Source organism: Ovis aries, chromosome 5 (genome assembly GCF_016772045.2).
Source record: "Ovis aries strain OAR_USU_Benz2616 breed Rambouillet chromosome 5, ARS-UI_Ramb_v3.0, whole genome shotgun sequence".
Taxonomy (NCBI): Eukaryota; Metazoa; Chordata; class Mammalia; order Artiodactyla; family Bovidae; genus Ovis; species Ovis aries.
This window is the reverse complement of record NC_056058.1, coordinates 17,053,358-17,068,554: the sequence shown is the minus strand read 5'-3', so window position 1 is coordinate 17,068,554 and position 15,197 is coordinate 17,053,358. Positions and strand designations below refer to the sequence as shown.

General features: G+C 49.5%; 1 protein-coding gene across 2 annotated transcripts in view; it reads left to right on the top strand.

Annotated features, from left to right (window-relative positions):
- UHRF1 (ubiquitin like with PHD and ring finger domains 1) overlaps positions 1 to 15,197 on the top strand; it is a 35,558-nt gene that overhangs the window by 6,309 nt on the left and 14,052 nt on the right. For both annotated transcript variants that reach the window (XM_027969835.2, XM_027969834.3), the window contains exons 3-5: positions 3,815 to 4,087; positions 4,369 to 4,523; positions 7,638 to 7,853. In XM_027969835.2, coding sequence (XP_027825636.1) covers positions 3,815 to 4,087; positions 4,369 to 4,523; positions 7,638 to 7,853 — 644 coding nt within the window. The remainder of the gene's footprint in view (positions 1 to 3,814; positions 4,088 to 4,368; positions 4,524 to 7,637; positions 7,854 to 15,197) is intronic.

Below are 15,197 nucleotides of genomic sequence, written 5' to 3'. Positions count from 1 at the left end.
TAAAGAACCTGCCTACAATGCAGGAGACTTGGGTTTGATCCCTAGGTCAGGAAGATCCCCGGGAGAAGGAAATAGCAACCCATTCCGCTGTTCTTGCCTTGGAAATCCCATGGACAGAGGAGCCTGGCGGGCTGCAGTCCATGGGGTTGTACACAGCTGGACACAACTGAGCGACTACACTACCACCCCAGGCAGCTTAAGGGATTTTCACCTGCCATTCTGGTTGTACAGGATTCTGACTGCATGTTTAATTTTTAACATGAGAATCTGCAACCTAAGATCCAGCTTGCCATTCAGTTTGAATAGCTTTCATTTTTTGAATTTTCTAAAAAATTATTTTATTCCAGTATAGTTGATTATCAGTGGTGTTACAACGTTGTGTTGAAGTGTCGTTCAGTCCTGTCCAGCTCTTTGCGATCCCATGAACTGCAGCCCACCAAACTTCTCTGTCCATGGAATTTTCCAGGAAAAAATAATTGGAGTTGGTGGCCATTTCTTTCAGGGGATTTTCCTAACCCAGGGATTAAACCTGAGTCTCCTGCATTGCAGGCAGAGTCTTTACCATCTGAGCCACCAGGGATTTAAACTGTGTGTTAATTTTGCCTTTTTTTTCAGTTATTGCCTCGTGGCATATGGGATCTTAGTTTCTCCACCAGGAGCTGAACCCATGCTCTCTGCGTTGGAAGCTTGGCGTCTTAACCACAGGACAGGCAGGGAAGTCCCTTGTATAGCTTTTATCAACGCTGTTAGCCTCAGTTGGAGTTTTAGGATCTTTGAAGAAACCCCGGGCTTGGCGTGTCCATATCCTCACTGGGTCCAGCCCCACCCCCTGCTGTGTACAACTTGAGGCTAGCAGGGTTGGGGAGGGGGGCATCCGACACACACCCTTTCATCATAGCAAGTGGTTGTGCAAGCACCTTCCTGCCCACTGCGGGGCCTGTCTGGAACCTTCCAGAAGTGGTCCTCTGAAGCTGTCAGACCAGTCTGCATTCCATCCTGGAGGTGGAGCCCCAGGCTAGCGTGGCCCAGCGTGCGGCCTCCCCGGTGCCCAGCCCGCCTGACTGCACCTCTGCCTGCTGCACTCTTGTACCAGGGGGGTGGGGTGGGGTGTGTGTGTGTGTGTGTGTGTGTGTCTGTCTGTCTGTCTGGGTCTGGGTCTGGGTCTGTGTGTGTGGGCCCCTCCCGTCCATCTAGCTTCCTGACCCATCACGGATGGCCCCATCAGTATTCCTCCTGCCGCCTTTAGCTGCAGCCCTCAGCCAGGTCCTGATCTTCCCTCCAGCCCGCTTGCCCTGTGCACTCCCAGCTGCCTTTCTGCTCCCGCCCCCAGCTCTGCCACCCTGGCTGCCGCTGGGCCTCCATCCTGGTGCTCCTTGTAAGACAGAAGTCCGACCACATGCCCCCTACTGGTCCCACTGCCTCTCCCCCGTTCTGGCGTTTCCGTTTATTAGTTCTCGTCCTCTGAAACCACCCTTGCTTCCCCTGATGTGTGTGGGAAGCGCCTCTACTCTCCTGCATTTAGCTGTCATGTGCAGCTGTGTCCTGTGTCTCCAGGAATGAGCCGCTGCTTGGCTGGCAAATGATGCTTCCCTGAGCATGGTAAGCACCAGGCTACCTGTGTCTAGCTCAGTGGTTCTCCCTAGGGGCTGTTTGGCCCTGTTGGGGCTCTGAGCAGTGTCTGGAGACATCAGTTGTCACAACTAGGGGGGTTCCTGACATCAAGTTGGGGCAGCAGGAATTCTGCTCCACCTCCCCACAGAGAGGATGATCAGGGTCGGGGTGTTTACTGTCCGCAGTGGTGAGGGGGGTCTGCCTAACTGTGCAGGTGCTGGGCACCAGGTGCCTGCCTCTCCTCATCATCCTTTTTAATGACATTTTAATGACGTTCTGCTGGTTTCCTTGTCATAATGATGCTGGGGACACACATTTCTCCACCATTTTTTAAAAAAAAACTGATAAACTTTAGTTTTTAGAGCAGTTTTAGGTTCACAGATTTAAGAGGAAGGGACAGAGATTTCTCATACTCTCTGTGCCCCCACCCCACCACCTGTCTCCTGCCAGATAGCGCATTTGGTATAACTGAGAAACCTATGTTGACTTTTTCATTTTGGCCTTGCCATGTGGCTTGGGGATCTTAGTTCACCGACCAGGAATTGAACCTGTGCCCCCTGCAGTGAAAATGCAGAGTCTTAACCACTGGCCTGCCAGGGATGTCCCTTCTCTCCTTTTTAGGGATCAGTAACATCCCAGCGTGAGGATGACCTCAGTGTGTTGTTGGTCTGCCCGTCAGTCTGTGGACCCTGGGCTGTGACAACGCGTGTGTGTCCCCTCTCCTGCCGTCACCCCGTGTAGGAGGGCTGGCGCTGTCTCACTCTCTGACCTGCCGTGGCAGCCAGGCAGGGCAAGGCTTATCAGAGGCTCTTGCTGGGCTTTGGGTGAGCAGGCAGCATGGGCCCGGCTGTGCAGGGTGGGCTTCAGGGGGCCCCCGGTGGCCTCTGCAGCAAGTGTGTTCACACGTGCCTTTCTTGGGGAGAGGGATTCTCAGCCATCCTGTTCCCAGGTTTGTGATGAATAAGGATTAACAACCACTACCTGGAACGTGCCCTCCCCGTGACCCCCAGGTGCTGTTTGCATATTAATGGCAATCGGCCCTTTGAGCCAGCAGCTTCCGGTTAAAAATTGGGAAGGAGGGAAAGTTGACTTTTGCATGTTCTTCCTTTTGTTTCTTTTTTAAAAAATTTAGTTGTCTTGGCTGTGCTGGGTCTTCATTGCTACACGGCCTTTTCTCTAGTTGGGGCGAGCGGCAGCTATTCTCTAGCTGCGGAGCTCTGGCTTCGTTGCTGTGGCTTCTTTTGAGGAGCAGGGCTCTAGGAACGAAGGCTCAGTAGTTGTGGCGCACGGGCTTAGTTGCTCTGAGGCACATGGGATCTTCCCAGGGACCGAACCCTGCGTTGGCAGGTGGATTCTTTACCATGAGCCACCAGGGAGGTCCTGTCCTTCCTTTCTTGAGGGCACTGCTTCTGAACCAGAGGACGCTGGGTGATGTTGGATGCCCTCTGTGGTTGTCACAGCTGGGCTGCTCCCAGCATCCAGAGGGTGGGGGGCAGGGAGCTGCTCCTGTGGTGTCCATGATAGCCCCCTGCTCCACCCCTCCAGAGCAATCAGAGATCAGCAGAGCCTGCTTCAGGGTGTTCTGGATCCCGAGGGCTGAGGGTCCTTGTTGGGTGTTGGTGGGGTGCTCTGGGGCAGTTGCTCACGGAAAGGTAACTCCCAGCAAAGACTTTCGTGCCCTAGGGATGTGCTCTGAAGCCAAACCCCTTCACGTACCTGGTGAGTCGCCCGGTGCCAATGGATCATAGAGCCCTGCTGGCTCCTAGCCTCCCCGTCAGTGAGTGCCTAGCGTGGGTGGAAATAACAGAAAGGTGTTCTCTCTGGGGGCCGTCCTGGGCATTCCCAGCACCCCCACCTTGTCAAGACAACCAGAAGTGTCCCTGCAGCATCGTCCCGGGGGCAGGTCACTCTCCCTGAGAGCCAGGGGTACAGGCAGTGCTTGTTGACTGTAACAAAAGTTCCAAACGACATAAAGTATTGAAACCGCCCCCGATACCTGATGTGTGGCCATGGCCCAGCGGGGTTAGGCCACACGCTTCTGGGGACACCCCCCGTGTAGCAGCCGGCGTCCTCATTGGGGAGGGCTTCAGGTGACCTTGTCCCTGGGAGCTGGCAGGCCTCAGCCAGGGCGGGTGTGGTCCATCACCCTCCCAACCCCCCAGTGAGCTCCCTCGCCTGGTGACCTTGGCCTGCATCCCTGCAGATGGAGGACGGCCACACGCTGTTTGACTACGACGTCCGCCTGAACGACACCATCCAGCTCCTGGTCCGGCAGAGCCTTGTGCTGCCCGTCCCTGTTCCCAGCAGTAGCGGTGGCAGCAAGGAGAGGGACTCTGAGCTCTCGGACACAGACTCCGGCTGCGGCCTGGCCCAGAGCGAGTCGGACAAGTCCTCCAACAGCGGCGAGGCCGCCAACGAGCCAGAAGGGAAGGCAGACGAGGACGAGTGTGACGAGACGGAGCTGGGCCTCTACAAGGTGGGGCTCATGCATCGCTGTCCCCATGCAGCCCCTGATCCCCGTGGCTGGACAGCCCCCTCATCCTGCCCTATGTCCTCACAGTCCCTTGGTGGAAACATCAGTGCTCAGGGGTTCCTTCTCCACCCCTAAAGCAGAACCCTGTAACTGGACCTGCGAGTATCTTCCCTGTGGTCCTTGCAGGGGCCGTGTTAAGTTCTGATCCGCTGCCCTCCTCCCCTTAAGACCATGACCCTTCTCAGATTTCCCCAAGGCCAAATGAGAGCTTCCTTCCCCGGCAGGTCGGCGAGTACGTGGATGCGAGGGACACAAATATGGGCGCGTGGTTCGAGGCCAAGGTCATCAGGGTGACAAGGAAGGCTCAGGCTCACGACCAGCCCAGCAGCTCCAGCTCAGAGCCAGAGGACGACATTATCTATCACGTGAAATACGATGAGTGAGTGTTCTCGGGGTGGGCCCCGGGACAGTAGCGGCTCCGAAGACCTGGTGTTTGGAGTTGCTTGGGTGGTGATGTCCCCTCCCTCCGTCGTAGGAATTCAGAGTGTTTATGGAACACTTAGCATGTGGCAAGCCCTGTGATGGGCCTGGGGAGTTCCCGTCTGTGAACACAGAGGGGCTCTGAGTTGGCTTGGCAGCCATAACCACATGCCGCAGGCTGGGCGACTAGCATCAGGCGTGTATCTTCTCATGGTCCTGGAGGCTGCAAGTCCGAGCTCAGCGTGCTGGCAGGGTCAGCTCCTGGTGAGGGCTCTCCTCCTGGCTTGGACACAGCCATCTCACTGTATCCTCACGTGGCCTTTTTTTTGAGTTTGGGGAGAGAGAGAGAGAGCTCTGGTGTCTTCTCTAATAAGGACACCAGTCCTATTAGATTAGAGCCCTGTCCTTATGAGCTCCTTTAACTGATTACAGCCTGGGCTTCCCTGGTAGCTCAGCTGGTAAAGAATCTGCCTACAGTGCAGAGACCTGGGTTTGATCCCTGGGTTGGGAAGATCCCCTGGAGAAGGGAATGGCAACCCACTCCAATATTCTTGCCTGAAGAATCCTGTGGACAGAGGAGCCTGGCGGGCTACAGTCCATGGGGGTCACAAAGAATTGGACACGACTTAGTGACTAAACAATAACAACTTCTAAGGGCCCTGTCTGCAGATACAGTCACAGTGGATATTAGGGCTTCAGAATATGTATGTGGGGGATGCAGTTTGTAACAGAGGGCAAGCCTCCCTGCCTATAGGGAGCTCATGTTGTATGAGGGTGCTAGGGCTTCATCTGTTTCCCTGCAGAGTCTCTTACTGCCCACACCAGGTTCTGGCACATTCTAAGCTTAGCTCTAAAAATTATTGGAGTAATTGGATGAGTGAAAGGCAGAAGGTGCCAGATTCCCATCCTCTTGGTCAGGGTTCACAAGCTTCCACCCTCAGGCCAGACCTGGCCCACATCCTGTTTTTGACGATAAAGCTTTATTGAAACACCCCAGCTCCGATTGTTTACATCTTGTCTGTGACTGCTCTTGTGGTAATAGCCGAGTTGAGTGTTCACAGCAGACACCTTGCAGCTCACAAAGCTGTAAGTATTGACTGTCTAGTCCTTGGCAACCCTTGTTGTGCATGCTAAGTTGCTTCAGTCGTGTCCAGCCCTTTGCAACCCTGTGGACTGCAGCTCTCCAGCCTCCTCTGTCCATGGGATTTCCCCAGACAAAAGTACTAGAGTGGGTTACCATTTCTTTCTCCAGGGGATTTTCCCCACCCAGGGGTCGAACCCATGTCTCTTATGTCTCTTGCATTGGCAGGCAGGTTCCTTACCACTAGCACCCCTTGGACAACCCTTGTTCTTGGCGCTTTATTAGCAAAAATAATGAACACCAGGCTAACCAGCTCATCACAGTAAAGTTGGGATCATCCCCGCTCTAGGCTGAGGCTAAACTTTGTTGCTAATAGGATATGCTTTTATTTTTTTTTTTTAAATTTAATTTATTTTAAAATAGCTTTTACTAGAGTATAGTTGCTTTACAGTGTTAGGTTTTTAAAAAATTTTTTACTTATTTATCTTTTGTTAATTTTTATTGGTGTTTTGTTGCTTTACAATGTTGTGTTACTTAGAATATGCTGCTGCTGCTGCTGCTGCTGCTAAGTCGCTTCAGTCGTGTCCGACTCTGTGTGACCCCATAGACGGCAGCCCACCAGGCTCCCCCGTCCCTGGGATTCTCCAGGCAAGAACACTGGAGTGGGTTGCCATTTCCTTCTCCAATGCATGAAAGTGAAAACAGAGAGTGAAGTGGCTCAGTTGTGTCCAACCCTCAGCGACCCCATGGACTGCAGCCTACCAGGCTCCCCCAATTGTCTTATGCCTGTATTGGGGCCACTTGGAATTCCTGTATATCCAAAACAATGACTTCCTATCTTTTTTTTTTTTAATATAATGTCTATCCCTCTACAAAAGTCACCATCAACACACATGTATGGAAAAAGGTTTTCCGTCCCCTCATTTCCTTCTGTCTTGGTTTCCTATGGCTGCTCTACGAAGTATTGCTGCTGTTGCTGGAATAGTGTATCGTCTCATGGTCCTAGAGGCTATAAGTCCAAAACCAAGGTGGTGACAAGGCTGAGACCCTCCTGGAACCTGGAGGGGAGAGTCCTTTGTGCCTCTTCCAGCGGGACTGGCTGTCCTGGCTCGTGGCTGTGTTCCCCCCTCCTGCCTCTGCCTCCTCTTGCTGCATTGCTCTCCTCTGTCTGCCTCTCATCCATCAGTCACGAGGTTTAGGACGATTCTTCTCTATCAGGACCTGATCTTAACTTCTCCTGTCTGCAACACTCCTATTTCCAGGTTGAGCAGTGTCCCTAAATGAGCAGGGTGCGTGGCATGCTAAGCCACTTCAGTCGTGTCTGACTCTCTACGACCCCGTGGACTGCAGCCCACCAGGCTCCTCTGTCCATGGGATTCTCCAGGCAAGAATACTGGAGTGGGTTGCCAGTTCCTTCTCCTGGGGATCTTCCTGATCCAGGAATCGAACCCCCATCTCTTATGTCTCCTGCATTGGCAGGCAGGGTCTTTACTGCTGATGTCACCATCTTGGAAGCCCCTATTTCCAGATTAGGTGCCAATAAGCACCACTTGTCAGGGTGCCAGGGGTTAGGATCCCAATGTAGCTTTTTTTTTCCTCCCTCTGGCTCTAATGCCTCATGAGCTGAGGTGGAGCTGCTTTAATAAGGGTGGAAATAAAGTGCACAGTAAATGTAATGCACTTGAATCATCCTTGAATCATCCTCAAACCACCCATGCCTTCCTGGTCCATGAAAAAACTGTCTTCCACGAAACCAGTCCCTGGTGCTGCAAAGGCTGGTGGCTGCTGTGACACATTGGAACGTGTCACTGTGCCTGTGTGTTATTAACACCAACAGATGAGCTCTCTGGGAGGGGCCTTTCTGGATTGCTGTGACGAGCGTAACTCAAACCCGCACACTGGGTGGCCCTCTCCGCCTGGCTTCTCTCTCTGCCGGTGATGGAGTGAGGCCTGCTGGTGCCTGAGGTCTGAGCTGAGGGCTCTCCCCTGCAGCTACCCAGAGAACGGAGTGGTCCAGATGACCTCACAGAACGTCCGGGCTCGGGCCCGACACACCATCAAGTGGGAGGACCTGCAGGTGGGCCAGGTGGTCATGGTCAACTACAACCCAGACCTCCCCAAGGACCGCGGCTTCTGGTATGACGCCGAGATCCTGCGGAAACGCGAGACCAGGACAGCGCGGGAGCTGCATGCCAACGTCAGGATCGGGTGAGTCTACCCGGCCTCCACCTTCTCCCCGGGCCCTCTATGCCCAACCTGCATAGAGGAACTGTCTCTAGGGCCCTGGCAGAGATTTCAGGCTTCCTTGTTCTTGTATACTTGTCATTTTGAATTTGGCAAACAGGTGAAAAAATGTGGCCAAGTCCAGAAAGTACTGAAGGCCACACTTAATATTCTCCCTTCTCCTGTTCCCTGGTCATGCAGTTCTCCTGTCTGGAGACATGGCTGGTCCCCGCACCTTCCCGGGTCACGTGTGTGCACAGACAGGCAAGAACATAGCCAGAACCACACACTCCTACCCAGGGTGCCCTTCACATCAGGGGTCAACAGGCTGTTGGCCACAGGCCAGAGCTGGCCCCTAGCTCTGACAGGCAAATAAAGTTTTATTGGCACTGAGCCATGCCCATCTGTTCACTGCTTCACTGTGGCTGCTCCATGTTAGGAGGGCGCCCAGAAGAGAGCTGGGTGGCTGCCCACAAAGCTGAAAATATTTACTGCCAGGCCCTTTGCAGAACATATTTGCTGAACCCTGCCTACCAGGCTTCTCTGTGTATGTGTAGAAAGCTTAACATCTTTACCATTTTAATATCTTTCTTGACTTATTTGGCCTCACTGGGTCTCTGTTGCTGTGTGTGGGCTTTCTCTGGTTGCAGCGAGTGGTGGGGGGTAGGGGGCGTGGTGTTGCGTTGGCTTCTCATTGCAGTGGCCCCTCTTGTTGCGGAGCACAGGCTCTAGAGTGTGCGCGCTCCTGGGAGTTGTGCCGCACAGACTTAGCTGTCCCGCAGCATGTGGGATCTTTCCCAACCAGGGATCAAACCCACGTCCCCTACATTGACAGGTGGATTCTTAACCACTGGACCACCAGGGAAGTACTTAACACCTTAACCACCTTAAAGCGCATAGTTCAGTGGCATTAAGCATATTCATATTGTTGGGGCAACCATCCCCACCCCCACCAACATCCATCTCCAGAACTTTCTCATCTTCCCAAACTGAAACTCTGTCCCCTTGAAACACTGAACGCCCCAGCCGCTCCCCTACCACTGGCCCCCACCACCGACTTTCAGTATCTGTGAATCTGACTCCTAGGGACCTCACATAAGTGGAATCATACACTATGTGTCTTTCTGTGTCTGGCTTTTTCTCAAGGTCCATACATGTTGCACGGTGAACCTTTCTTGGTGGTTGAATAATACTCCACTGTACATGTTGTATACAAGACATGAGTGGAGGCAACTGTCTTGAGCACAGGCACAGCGAGTGCAGAGGCCCTGGGGCAGGACCATTCTTAGTGTCTTTCTGGCCTCTTGAGGAGGCCAGTGGGCTAGCGGGGAGAGAGGGAGGAGGAAGCGCTTAGGCCATGGCTGGGAGGGGTGCAGAGTGCTGTGCGCTCTCTGCTGCTGGCAGCTCCTGGAGCCTGAGAGCACGGAGTAAGTGTTAAGTGTCAGTCGCTCAGTTGTGTCCGACTCTGCGACCCCATGGACCATAACCCGCCAGGCTCTTCTGTCCGTGAAATTCTGCAGGCAGAAATACTGGAGCGGCTTGCCATTCCCTTGTCCAGGGGCTCTTCCCAACCCAGCCATCGAACCCAGGTCTCCTTCATTGCAGGCGAACTCTTTACTATCTGAGCCACTACAGAAGAGCGCAGATGCCACCTGTAATTAGAATCATCACTCAGGCAACCGAGCTGGGACTTGACTGCAGGGGGCAGCAGGAAGATCGGGGGAGGCTGATGGGGGCAAGGTCCAGGCATCAGCCCTGGTGCGGTGACATGATTGTTAAAAAAGAAAATAACCTGCTTTTTGTTTCCTTGCTTAGAATGTTGGTTTCTTGTTTTCTATTTCTTTAACTTCTGCTCTCATCTTAAAAAAAAAAAAGTATATATTTAGTTTGTTAGTTATGGCTGAGATAGGTGACATATTAGTTCCTTGACCAGGGATTGAATCTATGCCCCCTGCAGTGGAAGCCTGAAGTCTTAACCCCTCCCAGGGAATTCCCTGCTGCCACCTTTATCATTTTCTCCTTCTTTTGGGTTGACTTTTTCTAGTCTTTTTGAGGTAGCAACTTCGATTATTAAAAGTCTGATGTACGCATTTCAGTGCTGCAAATTTCCCTGTCAGAGCTGCCTTTCCTGCTTTCCACATACTTTGCTGTATTCTTTTTCTTTTTATTTAGTTACCTCTGTTTTTACAATTTCCTTTGACACTTACTTCCTCTTTGGCTCCTGGCTTATTGAGAAACATGGAGTTTTTAACTCTCAAGTGTTTAGAGATTTTTTGTATTGTCTTTCTGTTGTTGATTTCCAATTTGACTTTGTTACGGTCAAGGAACATACACTGTATGATTCCAGTCCTTGTCGAGGTTTGTTTTATGGTTCAGAGTGGGGTCTGTCTTGGTGAATATTGCAAAGTTCTTTAAAAAAAAATAAGAGTATATTCTGTAGTTCGGGCAAATGTTCTGTTTATGTCAGTTAGACCATGTCGGCTGATTGTGGTGTTCGCATCTTCTAACTCCTGCTGATGTTCAGCCTAGTACTTCTGTCATGTGCTGAGGGGGCTGTCCCGGTGTTCAGCTGTAACTGGATTTGTCTATTTCACCTGTCAGCTTCAGAATCGTGAGGATCTGTTGTTTGATGTGGACATACTCATGTGTGTTATCTTTCTGTTCCTAATGTAATGTCTGTCTTTGTCTCCAGTAATTTCCTTTGCTCTAAAGTCTACTTTACCTGAGATATATATATATGTGAATTAACACACTTAAAAAAAAAAAAGTAAATGAGGAGTTCCGTGGTGGTCCAGTGGTTAAGACTCTTGTTTCTACTGCAGGGGGCCTGGGTTTGATCCCTGGTTAGGGAACTAAGATCCTACAAACCACACAGAATGGCCATAAGTGAATGAATGAATATGCATGGTGTATCTCCACCACTATGGCTGAATTTGGAGTTTCTCATAAACAGTAGTTTAGTTCAGTTCAGTTGCTCAGTCGTGTCCGACTCTTTGCGACCCCATAAATTGCAGCACGCCAGGCCTCCCTGTGCATCACCAACGCCTGGAGTTCACTCAAACTCACGTCCATCGAGTCCGTGATGCCATTCAGCCATCTCACACTCTGTTGTCCCCTTCTCCTCCTGCCCCCAATCCCTCCCAGCATCAGAGTCTTTTCCAATGAGTCAACTCTTCGCATGAGGTGGCCAAAGTACTGGAGTTTCAGCTTTAGCATCAGTTCTTCCAATAAACACCCAGGACTGATCTCCTTCAGAATGGACTGATTGGATCTCCTTGCAGTCCAAGGGACTCTCAAGAGTTTTCTCCAACACCACAGTTCAAAAGCATCAATTCTTTGGTGCTCAGCTTTCTTCACAGTCTAACTCTCGCATCCATACATGACTACTGGAAAAACCATATCCTTGACTAGACGGACCTTTGTTGGCAAAGTAATGTCTCTGCTTTTGAATATGCTATCCAGGTTGGTCATAACTTTCCTTCCAAGGAGTAAGCGTCTTTTAGTTTCATGGCTGCAATCACCATCTGCAGTGATTTTGGAGCCCCCCAAAATAAAGTCTGACACTGTTTCCACATCTATTTCCCATGAAGTGATGGGACCAGATGCCATGATCTTTTTCTGAACGTTGAGTTTAAGCCAACTTTTTCACTCTCCTCTTTCATTTTCATCAAGAGGCTTATTAGTTCCTCTTCACTTTCTGCCCTAAGGGTGGTGTCATCTGCATATCTAAGGTTATTGATATTTCTCCCGGCAGTCTTGATTCCAGCTTGTGCTTCATCCAGCCCAGAGTTTCTCATGATGTACTCTGCATATAAGTTAAATAAGCAGGGTGACAATATACAGTCTTGACATACTCTTTTTCCTATTTGGAACCAGTCTGTTGTTCCATGTCCAGTTCTAACTGTTGCTTCCTGACCTGCATATAGGTTTCTCAAGAGGCAGGTCAGATGGTCTGGTATTCCCATCTCTTGCAGAATTTTCCACAGTTGATTGTGATCCACACAGTCAAAGGCTTTGGCATAGTCAATAAAGCAGAAATAGATGTTTTTCTGGAACTTGCTTGCTTTTTCGATGATCCAGTGGATGTTGGCAATTTGATCTCTGGTTCCTCTGCCTATTCTAAAACCAGCTTGAACATCTGGAAGTTCATGGTTCACGTATTGCTGAAGCCTGGCTTGGAGAATTTTGAGCATTGCTTTACTGGCGTGTGAGATGAGTGCAATTGTGAGGTAGTTTGAGCATTCTTTGGCATTGCCTTTCTTTGGGATTGGAATGAAAAGTGACCTTTTCCAGTCCTGTGGCCACTGCTGAGTTTTCCAAATTTGCTGGCATATTGAGCATCATCTTTCAGGATTTGAAATAGCTCAACTGGAATTCTATCACCTCCACTAGCTTTGTTCGTAGTGATGCTTTCTAAGGCCCACTTGACTTCACATTCCAGGATGTCTGGCTCTAGGTGAGTGATCATACCATCGTGATTATCCGAGTTGTGAAGATCTTTTTTGTACAGTTCTTCTGTGTGTTCTTGCCACCTCTTCTTAATATCTTCTGCTTCTGTTAGGTCCGTACCGTTTCTGTCCATTATCGAACCCATCTTTGCATAAACAGTATATAGTTGGGTCATTTTTTTTTAATCCACTTTATCAAGTCTGCATTTTCCGTGGCATGTGTTATGTTTTCTGGCCATTATTTACATATTTTTTAGGCTGCAACACACAGCATGTGGGATCTTAGTTCCCCAACTAGGGCTTGAACTCATGCCCCCTGCAGTGGAAGTTTGGACTTTTAACCACTGCACCCCCAGGGAAGTCTACCACTTGGCATACATTATTGAACCTTGAACAACTAGGGGATTAGAGGCACCAACCTCTGTGCAGTTGAGAATCCAAGCATAACTTACAGTCCATCGTCCCATTTCTGTGGTTCCATCATATCTGTGGTTCCTTGTGTGAGGATTCAACCAAGTGGGGATTGTATGGTACTGTAGCATTTATTATTGGGAAAAATCCACTTATAACCAGATTCATGAAGTTCCAATTCATGTTGGCCAGGGATCAACAGTGTCTCGCCCATTACACATTTAAGGTGATTATTGGTATGTTAGGGCTCGTGTGCCGCTCCGTCATATCCGACTCTATGGACTGTAGCCCGCCAGGCTCCTCTGTCCATGGGCTTTCCTAGGCGAGAACACTGGAGTGGGTTGCCATTTCTTTCTCCAGGGCATCTTCCCCACCCAGGGGTCTCAGTGTGTCCTGCACTGCAGGCGGATTCTTTGCCACTGAGTCATCAGAGCTTGAGCCTGCCATTTTGTTGCTTGTTTTCTGTTTGTTTCCCCATTTTCTTTTTCCTGTGTCTCTTTTCCTGCCCTTCCTGTGGGTTATGTAAGCATGTTTCAGGGTTCTGTCTTGATTTATTGATGGTCTTTTGGAATGTATTGCTTTGCACAGTTTTCTAAGTGGTTTCTCTGGATTCTGTCATAGAAGCCTGTGACATACCAGTGTCTCTGTTACCACTTTGAGGGAAGTGTGGAAATCTTTCATGCCTTTGCATTCCTTTACACTCAGTGCGTTGAGTGTCAGACGATGTCTTGATTTCTGTCATCATATATGATTTATGATATATAAAGAAAGAACATAATCTACGCACAAAGAACATAATCTACGGTACATAGCCATGTTTCTGCCCTTTCTGTTGTCTGTCTTCCTTTTTCCTCCCAGATGCCTTCCTTTGTAATTTTCTGTCTACTTGAAAACCTTTCCTTCATTATTCTATAAAGGAGTATCAGCTAGCAACATTCTTTTAATTTTCCTTCACCTGAGAATGTAACCACCCCATTAAATTGAAGTAATTCCCAATCATCGTTTCATTGTGTCTGTTAATACTTCTGAGTATATTTCTTTAAAATGACTCTTTTAGAGAAACAGTTTTAATGCTATTATTACACCAGAACATTTAATTTCTTAACATCTATCCAGTCATTGTTCTGTCTGCCGGTTGGCTCACATTTAGAAAAAAATAATTTGTTTGTTTAAGATCTAAGTAATGTCCACAGATTTCAGTTAAGTTGGTAGATCTGTTTCTTTTAAAAATATTTGTATTTGCTTATTTCGTTGGCTGTGCCAGGCCATAGTTGTGGCATGTGAGCTCTTAGTTGCAGCAGGCGGGATCTTTAGTTGCGGCGGGTGGAATCTAGTTCCCTGACCAGGGATGGAACCCGGCCCCACCCCTGCATTGGGAGCTTGGAGTCTTAGCCACTGGACCACCAGGGAAATCCGCAGTAGATCGTTCAGTCTCCTTTATCTTAGGTTTCCTGTCCTTTTGTTTTTCCCTCCTTTTCCTTGTTTGTTGGGGAGGCTGGGTTGTTTGTCACATAAAATCTGCACAGTCTGGATTCCCCACCAACATCCTCCTGGTGTCATTTCCTCTGTTCCTCTGTCCCCGCGTTCCCCTTGAACTGGTGGGTAGATCTGGACATGTGCCATCTAGCCTTGCAGTCACGAGTCACATGCTGCCAAGCACTTGAAATGTGGCCAGGAGCCACTGAAATATGCTGTGAGTGTAAAATATACCCAGGATTTCAAAACCTCAGTGCTGAGAAAGAGTGTAAACTAGCGATTGTTAATCATTCCTCAACATTCATTGCACATTGAAATGGCATCTTGTATACATTGGGTTACATTTGTTGTTGTTCAGTTGCTAAGTCGTGTCTGCCCCTGCAGCATACCAGGCTGCTCTGTCCTTCACCATCTCCATGTCGGTTGAGTCAGTGATGCTATCTAACCATCTCATCTTCTGCCCTCTTCTCCTTTTGCCTTTAGTCTTTCCCAGCATCAGGGTCTTTCCCAATGAGTCGGGTCTTTGCATCAGGTGTTCTAAGTATTGGCGCTTCAGCTTCAACGTCGGTCCTTCCAGTGAATATTAAGGGTTGATTTCCTTTAGGATTGACTGGTTTGATCTCCTTGCAGTCCAAGGCACTCTCAAGAGTCTTCTCCAACACAATTCAAAAGCATCAGTTCTTCAGTGCTCAGCCTTCTTTGTGGTCCAGCTCTCACATTTGTACATGACTACGGGAAAAACTGTCACTTTGACTATATGGACCTCTGTTGGCAAAGTGATGTCTCTGCTTTTAAATACGATGTCTTGGTTTGTCATAGCTTTCCTTCCAAGGAGCACATTCAAACTGATGCCATCTACTTTTTACTATTTAAATGTGGTTCTTGGTGGTGGGATGATCTGATGGATGCAGTCAGATGGTCTGATGGAAGCAGTGAGATGATCCCTGGGGTTGTTTTAACCTAGAGGAGTTTTTGTAATTTTTTAAAATTTTTC